Source organism: Mustela nigripes, chromosome 3, assembly GCF_022355385.1.
Source record: "Mustela nigripes isolate SB6536 chromosome 3, MUSNIG.SB6536, whole genome shotgun sequence".
Lineage (NCBI taxonomy): Eukaryota > Metazoa > Chordata > Mammalia > Carnivora > Mustelidae > Mustela > Mustela nigripes.
This window is the reverse complement of record NC_081559.1, coordinates 133,952,376-133,964,557: the sequence shown is the minus strand read 5'-3', so window position 1 is coordinate 133,964,557 and position 12,182 is coordinate 133,952,376. Positions and strand designations below refer to the sequence as shown.

The 12,182-nt window shown below is 38.5% G+C and overlaps 1 protein-coding gene across 1 annotated transcript in view; it reads right to left on the bottom strand.

Annotated features, from left to right (window-relative positions):
- The window catches only part of C3H8orf34 (chromosome 3 C8orf34 homolog), a 144,831-nt gene that overhangs the window by 61,577 nt on the left and 71,072 nt on the right, over positions 1 to 12,182 (bottom strand). Inside the window, 1 exon segment of the mRNA XM_059392871.1 lies at positions 2,990 to 3,137. Within this exon segment, the coding sequence (XP_059248854.1) occupies positions 2,990 to 3,137 (148 nt within the window).

The following is a 12,182-nucleotide window of genomic DNA, read 5'->3' as shown; positions in this document are numbered from 1 at the left end:
AATCCTCAGACTAATCATGCATTAAGTTTCATATTTCATTGTCCTCCCTAACTCTGAACAGCTTCGCTTCCCTGATTATTAAGATACCCCACAACTAAGGCTACAAACAGGACCACCTCATCACCTGGACTCACCCCACCTCAGAAATCTTTATCTCAAATACCACCTTCTACTGTCCTTCTAATTGCTCTCAGATTTTCATTGCACCTACCACTACCCTTTCATGCCAGACCATGTGCTTTGATCACTTGAATAAATGGCTCACAAATGTCCTCACTGCTCTGCAAAACTGTTCTTCTGACCTCTACCCTAGCCATGCCACAACCACAATTCTCACTCAGTCCCTCAAACTGTTGGCTCTGCTCCCTTCCCACTGCTTCTGGGCTCAGCTGGAGAAAATTACAACTGTGCTGATGGTTTCTAAGAGTCATTTGTGTCTTCAACTTCTGAGAGGTCCCAGAACTGCCTCCATCATTTTTTTTTGTTGTTGTTTTCCTTTTGCCAGCTATTTTCTCCTTTTCCTTGGTGACTTTTCACAATTTAAATCCCAACCCTCTTGTCCTCAGCAAACAACCTCACTTCTTAATAAAAAAGAAAAAATTTCAGGCATCAGATAAAATTTCACCCTTGCCTTCCCCTGGTTCATCTCCCACTCTCCTGGAAAATTTGACCACAACTTCTTCCATTCTCTCACTCTTGTAACTTTAATGATTATGAGGTATGATACTGAATGCCACACTGTGATTCCTGCCTTGACCCATCCCAGAGTTTTAGACTCATATCTAACTTCCTGCTGGAATTATCTACTATGATGCCTCACAAAAACTCAAAGTCATCAATAGGAAGTGGATTTATTATTGTTCTTCACAAATTTACTCCTCTGTTTCCACATTGCTTTGTTAAATAAGCATTTATGCCATTGACCAAGTCAGTGAATTGGGAGTCATAATAATCTCCTCCCCTCTTTCTCCCTCTCCAAGCAGTAAGTCATCAGTACTTGTACTACTCAGAATTCTAAGATGATCCCCATGATCTCTGCCTGTGACGTTATGTCTTATATAATTCCCTCACCTTAAGTGTAGTTGATTGGACCTTGACTTGCTTCAAACCAACAGTATATAGTAAAGATGATGGGATGTCAATGTTATGATTATGTTATGTTATTTATATTAAGTAGACTGAATGACAGCAATCCCCTTGCTGATTTTAAAGAACCAAGCTGCCATGATGTGAAAGAGTCATGTGGCAAGGAACTGCAGATTGCTTCTTGGAGTTGACAGCAATCCCAGCCTAAAACTCAGCACAAAAACAGGAACCTTAGTCATACCACTGCAAGAAAATTAATGTTGCCAACAACCTGAATGAGTTTAGAAGCAGGTTTTTTTCTTAGTTCAGCCTCCGGATGATAATGCAATCCAGCTAATACCTTGATTTTCACCCTTGTGAGATCTGACAGAGGATCTTTTGTGTTAGTTACAGACTTCTGACCCAAGGAAAGTATGAGATATTAAACATAGGAACTGCAGAGCTGAACATACTACTATCTCTCCAGATACTACAGTTTATAAATATGGGCTCATATGAACTTCACTGGGCTCACAGACTCCATATGGTCTGCCTTTACATGATGGGTGCCATCTTTGCACCTACAAACCAGAGTTCATGTTTATATACCCATGCTACTTAGAATCTAAGCCCAAGAAAGTGAAGCCAGGAAACTGTAAGTGTTCTCTCTTTTCTATGCTAAAAGTTTGTGTGCTAGATTCCTGTATAATGCAGGTATCTTCTGTATGGATAACTGCCAGCAGAGAGCTCTACATTCTTTCAGAGGATACCCTATTCCCTACCCACGTTACTGTGGCTTTAAGACATGGTCTCAAGAAGGTACTAATATGAGAATATAGCCAAAGAAAACCAAAATCCTTTCAGGGGATCTCATAAAGCATGAGGAAGATAAGAAAAATGCAGATATTGGGAACACATCTGAACTCCTGTCAGTCAGATTCCCAGGGGAATTAGGCAAGGAGATGGCTGTTGACATAACAGGCACAGGAAATCGGTTTTAGAAGTAAGTGCCAAACCAATAAATCTGTATATAGAATAAAAAATCTGTCAGACACAAAATTCATAAGTAAAGACTGACATCAGGTCTACCCAATTATCTTAACTGGTGCTTATTGGGGGAGACGAGGCTATTGCAGACTTAGTAAGGTTGGTTCCCCAATGCCCGGAGTAAACGCATCTTTCTAAAGTTAAACTTACTACATAAGATAAAAATAGGCACCACAGGAAATAGAGAATCATCATCAGTTTGGGAAAAGTGAAAGGCAACTTTTTAAAAATTTTTGTTTACCTTTCTTTCTATAGATAAGCTTTGAGCTTTTAATTCAAATTCTTCATGAAAAGAAAAGAAATAACCCTAGAATAATTAATTTGAATTCATACCAAATGAAACCTTTCATGTAATCTCAATCTTAAAATTGAACAAACACAGATTCCCATATTTTAAAGCACAATACATAGCATATTATACAACAATATATTCATAATCAAGAGTATTTTATGACAAATTGGAATTTTTTCTTTTTTGAAGTGTAATTCACATATAGTGTTGTTATTAATTTCAGGTGTACAATATAATGATTCAACAATTCTATATATTACTCAGTGCTCACCAAACTAAGTATGCTTTTGATCTCTTTTGTCTATTTTACCCCAATTCCCTCACCCTTTTCCCTCCCTTCTGGTAACCATCAGTGTGTTCTCTGTATTTAAGTCTTCTTTGTCATTTTTTCTTTTCTTTATTTGTTCATTAGCTTTTTCTCTTAAATTTCACACATGAATGAAATCTTAGCATATGAATGAAGCTGCAAATGAATACATGAAACCCTTGATAACCATCCACATTTATTTTATTATAATCAGAAAGACTTTTGTACATTTTTACATTAAATATATAAAAATCAACTATAAAATGTTTTTCACTTACCTGATGTTTCACTTTCTGCCCAGAGAGCTGCAGATCCAGATAAAGTTCTTTGAAGTTGTCCATGGTTTCTTTGTTTAGACTGAAGATGGTCAATGAGAAATGGGATTGGCTGGTCAGGCGTTTCAGTTATTAATTTGGTCATTAATTCCTGAAGGCAGAATAGAGCATACATTTATTTTTAATAACAATAGTGAACAATTACATAGCATTTACTAATGCCAGACACTGCTCTAATTGCTTTACATACAGCAAATAATTAAATCTTAATAACAATCTTTTAAGGCAGGTACAAGTTACTGTCCTCCTTGTGAGGAAAGTGAAGTGCAGAAACATAAACTATGTTATACAGCTAACACAGGAAAAACCAAGCTATATTACTCATATCTACTTTTATTATTCTACTTGGTGAAAGAAATACTAGAACTAATTCTAAATTCTATAGTTTTAAAAACTATAGTCCAAGAATTTTAAACTCCAGATTACTATTTTTGAGAAATGCCATTACAAACTAATAAAGTTTACTTTTGGTAAACTTTACCATACACCTTACATATCAATGTCTTTTTTTCTTCTTAACCATATACTTCTATCCCAAAATGAAGAAAAGTTTATTGTCATAAAAGAAACTACTAACAAGCCCCAGACTCACAGAAACCAAAAAATTAAACTCAACTTAAACTAGTCTCCAAACAATACAGAATTTATTTTTTCCAAACGTCCTGATGGGTATTCATTCATTATTTTATTATTATTATTATTATTATTATTCCTCTTCTTCCTCTCCTTCCTCTCTTTCCTCCCCTCCTCCTCCTCCTCCTCCTCCTTTTTTTTTAGTGAGTTAAACAATGAAGATTTCCCAACCTGCTATAGCAGCCTGTTCCATTTTTGGACAGCTATAATGATGCCTTAAATTGGGTGGAAAGCTGCCTGAGGGTAATATCTATATGCTGTTTTTTTCCAGTCAGGAACAGCAAAGAGCAAGCTCCAATTTGTGGTCCATTAGAATCCCCAGATTGTTCCCATATGAACAGCTGCCAAGACAGGTGGTTATCATTCTGTGCTGTGTAGCTAACTTTGTGAAATTTTATGTACCATTGTACATCCATATCAATCACATTTCACCTTGCTAGCTTTAGCCCAGAATTTTAGTCTGTCAATTATCATTTTAAGTTTAGATTCTGTGAGAGGAAATGGTCTTGAGTGGGCCAGAAAAATCAGATTCCTAGGAGTGCTAACAGAAGGAATATTGGAAATTCCCCCATCCCATTGTCTTTTTTTGTTGGTGGCATATTTCTTCTGCCTTGAATGCTCCTCTCTCAGATGTTCAGATTGCTGGCTTGTCATCATTTGTCTCTGATGATACCTTCTTAAGAGAGGTTTACCCTAATGAATCTTCGTAAGTCTTTATCACTTCATTTTCTTATTTTCTTCATAACATCATAACATTTCTTCAGAGTACCATATTCTCAGAATCATCTCATTAAATATCTGCTCATCTTGTGCTCGCTTCGGCAGCACATATACTAAATATCTGCTCATCTTTTTGTATGTGCCTCTGCTCGTCCTCTACTACAGCACTAAGAACATAGGCTGACCTGGTTTGATCTCAACTCTCACCCAAGGGCCTGGAAATTTTATATCTCATAGATAGTAATGAAATTCATTCATTCATTCTTGGTTTACAGATCCCAGGTAAATATTAGTAATTAAAATCCCCTAGTCAACAATTAAAGCATTCATAGATTCCTTAGCCCAGCAAAAAACACTCTTCATAATTCCTATATAAGAAACTGCTGTTGGGGCACCTGGGTGGCTTAGTAGGTTAAAGCCTCTGCCTTCGGCTCAAGTCATGATCCCAGGGTTCTGGGATGGAGGCCCATAGAGGGCTCTCTGCTCAGCGGGGAGTCTGCTTACCCCTCTCTCCCTGTCTGTCTCTCTGCCTACTTGTGATCTCTGTCTGTCAAATAGATAAATAAAATCTTAAAAAAAAAAAAAACTGCTGTCGTACCTCAGGTATACTTGCTGACATTTCTAACAGTCTAGAAACACATGGATTTATCTGAGTAGAGGCTAAATGGACTTTATAGATGACAAGATTCCAAGGTGATCTTAGAGACATGGATGAAATAATTCAAGGTATCTCAAATGTGCAGACTGAACACCGAGTGGGAACTGAAAAGAGCAAAGGATTTTACCCCAAAAACACTGTGTGGCAAAGTACTTATTGGATGAATGTGCTTGTTTTAAATATTCTGAAAAAGAGGTAAGCAAACAAACGGTTGGCACAGGTCTTTTTGATTTCTGTTTTTTAAGATTTCAACTATCAGTTATAACTAAAAAATGTCATTCTGTGGTTAAAGCGATAAAGGGTTTAATTAAATCCCAATTATACATCAGTGGAATGCAATTGAAACATTTTGGATTTGCTTCTGTAGAAAAGATGTATTATATTCTATTTAAATTCATTGTACACTATCAAAAAGAAAAGAAGAAAAGAAAAAGAAATAGAAGAACCAACTAGATTACTCTTGTCACAAAAGGCCTGGGTACTCAGATAAAGCAAAATCAGTTCAGATAACAAGGGCTTAAAGCCATAGCAATTTCTATTCTGAAACCTCCAAAGATCTCGTTTACTTCTTTTTACCTGTCAAATTAAATGGAAAGTTTCTGTGGGTATTTTCTTTCTTTTAAAATAAACTGAAGTGTCCCTATATTATCTTTAGATGATGGGTCATACAGTCTTGATAAACCAAGTAAACACTGGTAAATTTTAAAAATATCATTAGTCTAGTTACTAATTTTGAATATCCTTACATTCCATTAATGAATATATATTCACGACAGAAGACAAACTCAATTATAAATAAAATGAAAATAGTTAACGTTTGCTATAGGGTATGTTGGGTACCTTGACTGGACAACAATCTACCTTCAGATTATTGTCTTTATAAGAGGAATTACCCTGACTCCCAATCCGTATATCCAATAGCATTAGCAAGTGAATAATTTTGAGGACTTGAACTAAACAGAATGCTCCTGGCAATAAAAAGGATGATTTCCACCACCATGATCCCACCCCACAGATTTATATACACAGAGACACACTGAAGGACAGATAGATTGGGGAAATGAGAAAGAATCATGTTGCTAGAATGTCAGTTGGCGACAGAAACCCCATGCAGAAAAGTTTCACAAAGATCCTTCACAAAAGGCAAAAAGTACTCCAGAAAGGCAACCAGGGTCAGGTAAGGTGGCTGAACTTCCGGCGAGCGAGAGGGGGCTTACCTATAGTCCTTGCCATCAGAGCAAGAGCTGTGAGTGAAATTCCCTGGGTGCTAGAACTTGACCAAGATGGAGACAGTGCGCTTGGCCGTCCACACTACACCGGCCACCTGGGGGCTGTGCTGGGCAGAGACCGCGGCGACTGCCGACAGCGGTGGGATCCAGTGCACGCTCGCGCCTCCCGCTCTGCCGCGATAGCCGGCCGCGCAGGCGGAAACGGAGGCGCACGCGCTAGCGGGAGATCCCAGACCGACTGGCGTCTTGGGGGTACCCACCCGCCTGCCTGGGAGCCCTAACAGTGCCCAGGCGCCTAGAGAGTAGAGTCCTTGGGCAACGACACCTTTACTGACCCGGGTTGCAGTGATCTCCGCAATTGTCCTGAGGGAGAGCAGCCAAAGCTGCCCATTGGACTCCGCGGAAACCTGTCCCTGGATGTAGACATCCCCTGAGTCCCGGAGCCAGCACACACCCTGAAGACACCCCCTAATCCTGTGGCCCTGGAGCTAGATGAAGTGTATCAGGGTTTCTGGAGTGTATCTGTGCCTCTGGAGTCCTCTGCTTTGCCATACACCCATTCCTGCTTCTCCCAACTTACCATGCAAGACTCCAGCCTCAGACCCAAAGGGGATGCTGGAACCATCGCGTGGAGTTGTTCCCCAGCTCTGAGGACCAGGCACCGGACCCCGCCTTCCAGCTCAATGACAAAAGCCCTCCCCAAAACTCAGGCCAGCAGTTCAGTGGCTGCCCTGAGCTAGGGCAAGATTTGGAGAGGACGTACCTTGGCCTCTTCTACTAATGGCCTTAACTGCCCCCTTCTCAGCCAGAAATCGGGCCTATAGTGTGGGGGCACCCTCCTCATCTGCTGCTTCAGTGACATTTAAGTCTTCCTTTAACCAAGGATCTCTGGGAGATATTGGCTGTGGGCACATACAAACTGAAATGATGGGAGTGATAATAGCACTCCTGCCCTGGAACAAAAAACACTGGTGGAAACTTTAGGCTAAGGACTTAGGGACTGATAAAATGCAGGCAGTACTGACAGAATGGGAGAAGATATTTGCAAACAACATATCAGATAAAGGGCTAGTATCCAAAATCTATAAAGAGCTTAGCAAACTCAACACCCAAAGAACAAATAATCCAATCAAGAAATGGGCAGAGGACATGAACAGACACTTCTGCAAAGAAGACATCCAGATGGCCAACAGACACATGAAAAAATGCTCCATATCACTCGGCATCAGGGAAATACAAATCAAAACCATAATGAGACACCACCTCACACCAATCAGAATGGCTAAAATTAAAAAGTCAGGAAATGACAGATGCTGGTGAGGATGCAGAGAAAGGGGAACCCCCCTACACTGTTGGTGGGAATGCAAGCTGGTGCAACCAGTCTGGAAAACAGCATGGAGGTTCCTCAAAATGTTGAAAATAGAACTACCCTACGACCCAGAGATTGCACTACTGGGTATTTACCCTAAAGATACAAACGTAGTGATCCGAAGGGGCACGTACACCCGAATGTTTATAGCAGCAATGTCCACAATAGCCAAACTATGGAAAGAACCATCAACATCCATCAACAGATGAATGGGTAAATAAGATGTGGTATATATATACAATGGAATACTATGCAGCCATCAAAAGAAATGAAATCTTGCCATTTGCGACGACATGGATGGAACTAGAGGGTATTATGCTTATTAATTCAATTATTATTATGTGAATTAAGTCAATAAGAGAAAGACAACTATCATAGGATCTCCCTGAAATGAGGAAGTGGAGATGCAACATGGGAGGTTTGGGAGAAGGAAAAGAATAAATGAAACAAGACGGGATCGGGAGGGAGACAGGCCATAAGAAACTCTTAATCTCACAAAACAAACTGGGGGTTGCTGTGGGGAGAGGGGTTGGGGGAGGGAGGTGGGGTTATGGACATTGGGGAGGGTATGGGCTATGGTGAGTGCTATGAAGTGTGTAAACCTGGTGATTCACAGATCTGTACCCCTGGGGATAAAAATACATTATATGTTTATAAAAAAATTTTTTTTTAATTTTAAATTGCAGGTATTGATTTTAGTGTGATCGATTTACACTTACAAGCTTAGTTAGATTTGGGGCATTAAAGTTGCAAACAAAAAATATATATATGTATATATGTATATACATATATATATAAAGATTTTATTTATTTATTTGACAGAGATCACAAGCAGGAAGAGAGGCAGGCAGAGAGAGAGGAGAAAGCAGGCTCCCCTCGGAGCAGAGAGCCCGATGTGGGGCTCGATCCCAGGACCCTGGGATCATGACCCGATCCAAAGGCAGAGGTTTTAACCCACGAGCCACCCAGGTGCCCCACAAACAAAATATATTAACAACTGGCACCAATGGAAAATTTAATTCATACTTAACTAATAATAATAGTATTACTAATGTAAACGAAATGCAATAGAAGACATCAGGATAAGGTAGTGATTAGACACCAAAGCTTTAAAATCAGAGTGACACTTTCTAAAATCATCTTCCACTTACTAGCTCTAAGACTTTGGGCAAAACAATCTCTTTAATATTCAATACCTCCATCTACTAAATGTGAATGATACTACCTTCATAGAGTTGCCAGGAGAATTAAATAAAATGATTGCAAAGCATTCATAAAGTCCTTGGGATATATGTGGCCTACTGTAATAAGTTGTCTACATTTCCTCCTAAGGCTGGGAAATGTTTCCCAAAACTTCCTTTGTGTGATCTGGGTTAGAGTTTCCCAGTGTGAGGAATTCAGAGAGACTTGGAAAGAGCAGAGAGAGGCAGAAGAAGCTCTCCACAGAGTTAACTGCAAGCAGATGTGAGGGCCGATGAGAAATTCACTGCAATTTCCCAGCAGATCTGTGAAAAGCAGTGCAGATTGGCAAAGCTGTGGGAGGAGCTCTACAAAGGTACTGGAGAAGGGCATCAGCTTCCAGACAATCATCTGAGAGCCACTCATTCTGTGCTCCAGGCACAGACCTTAAGGGTCAGCTCCTCCTGCCTTTGGTGACAGCCCCACAACCTTCAGCAGCATTTCCCTGGCTTCTGTGCCCCACCTTCTAACTTACCATCATATAAACTGGTTTGTTTTAAACTCTATATGACCCAGATACATAGAGTAGTTTTTTTTCCTGACTGAATCCATAATGATCTACCCAAAAGAAGTTTTAGCTTATATTTTCACATTTACTAGTACTTTTACCTATTTACATAATATTTTATATTTATAATGTGTATATATTTATTATTACTACTACTATCATTACCATTTTTATCACATTTTATAGCATGTATTTTTTGATGCTATATATGCATACTGCATCTTTTTATTGGCTTTATTTTTCTGGTTATAAAACTATTAGATGTCCTCTTAATATAGCTTATTATCAACTACAATCTTTATCTTCATGAACATACTATATATTGAAATAGTCCCCTGCATTAATATCTGTTTCCTTGTTAATTACAATTTTGTTACTGGTATCAATTCAAATATATTAATTTTAAAAATACACATATGAACATAACATCCTTTAATAAAATTCTGAAAAACAGGGACACCTGGGTGGCTCAGTTGGTTGGACGACTGCCTTTGGCTTCGGTCGTGATCCCAAAGTCCTGGGATCGAGTCCCGTATCGGGCCCCCAGCTCCACGGGGAGTCTGCTTCTCCCTCTGACCTTCTCCTCGCTCATGCTCTCTCTCAGTGTCTCTCTCTCAAATAAATAAATAAATAAAAATCTTTAAAAAATTTTTTTGAAAAACAATTTAAAGGGCTATTAAGTAATTACTGAATCCAGATTTGTATTATACAACATGTAAAGACTAATCGAATTTGGGACTATTATATCTAATAGTAGACAGCCAAGTACTATATGTAACATTGCAACAATTAATGAGCTGGAGAATGGATACTAATTAAATAACAATGATGAGTGTTTCAAAATACATTTTAATGTCCACTACATAAAAGCAAAATCATGAGGACGTAGCTCATCATAGAGTCATTATCAAAACTAGAATGAGTAATCAGTCAAGAGTAGAAATTATTTTAATAAATGGTCATTTCATTTAATGAAAGCTAAAGGACTCCTTAATTAAAAAAACAAACAGAAAAATCACAAGTATACACACAAACACCAAATTTTACATAATATTCCTGGTATTTACTCATCAATAGGGTGACCCTGACTCTCCAACTTTCCAGGTAGAGAACCCTTGTTCTGGGCTCCACAGCATACAGACAGCATGGCATTCTGCCCCCAAATTAATTACCTAATTACTTCATTGGGAGTAAGCTACTTTGTACTTCATTACCCTAAGAGGTAAGTAATATCTTTTGTTCCTTTTAACCTCAGGAGAAAGTTATCAAGAAACAAAATTAAAGCCAGTTCTAAAATCTCAGGACTTTGTAGTCTTTTTTAAGTCAATAAAAATGTAGGAGAATTACATTCAATAGTGCAGGTGGTGTCAATCAGGTATATTTTTTACTCGACACCTATAATTACCTTAAAAACTAATTGCATATGGCACATTATCATCTGTAGAATGTTATTTTAGTTCAAAACTGTATTAAAATTGAATCACTGAATTAATTATAAATCTGCACGTTTCAATTTTCTGTTTTTAATTAGGTCTCTTAAAAATTCACATTTGAAATCTCAACCTTCTGAATGCCCACTCTACCCTCACCACCCAACTATGTATCCTAAATAGGCAGGTAATGGACATTAGGTTACCAACAAACATATGAGAGAAATCTACTTAAAATTCAGTTGTCCCAGAAACACCTCTTTCTGAAACATGATTTATTTATTTATTTATTTGAGAAGGAGAGCAGGAGAGGGAGAGGGAGAGGGAAAGAAGAATCACAAGCAGACTCCATGCTGAGCAGAGAGTCCCACATGGTGCTCGATCTAAGGACCATGAGATCATGACCTGAGCTAAAACTAGGAATCAGATGCTTAACCAACTGAGTCACCCAGGAACCCCTGAAAAAGCATTATTTTGAATTGATGTCACCATTCCCAGTTGATTGAATTCCACTTGGTTTCTACCCACACCAGAACCCATGCTTTCTTTTTTCTCCAGGTTTCCATGCACATGTGAGAAGGGGACAGACATCTGTTTGGATGTTTCTCTGTCCTTTATTCAAAGAACTCAAATTATCTGCTGGTTGTTCAACCTTCCTCCACCTCAGAACCATGCCCACGTCTGCCCTAAACTCACTTCCCTCATTCCCAGTCAAAACAGAGGATTTCATTGGAACACTGATCTCAAAAGAAAACAGAGCAAAATGAATAGCAATAATTAAAATATGTTATTTATTGAACCCAATATGCACCACTGTCAAGTATTTGATCTAGATTTAATCATTCACTGTAGGCTTGCATACAAGATGCACAACCCAACTAGTATGTGCTTGTCAAATCCTTGCTTACTTCTGATTACCTACCCCTCACCAACAACCCATCAATGAAAACCATCACAGTCACACACCCACTCGCAACAATACAGGCCTAGGGAAAAGAAAATTTGCACTCCTATTCTGAAAGGCTCTTGGCCCTTTTCAAATATAATCTAATATAAAATTAGGATTATAATCCTCATTTATAATGAGAAAAGGCATCTAATTAGCCCTGTTGCATATTATGGATAATCTAGACAATCTAGGGGAAGCAAAAACTAAGTTGTTTTATAATGAAAATTAGGAATAATGAAATTACCATAATTGAAATTAAAGTTTCTAAATCTCAAGCTAAGTATAAATCTAAAGCTAAGTCACAGTCACACTGAATCTTCCCTGCTTTTAGTAATATAGGCAAATAATAGGTAAATCGAACCAGCAGAACTACTGAATGATGACAAGCGATATAATATTTA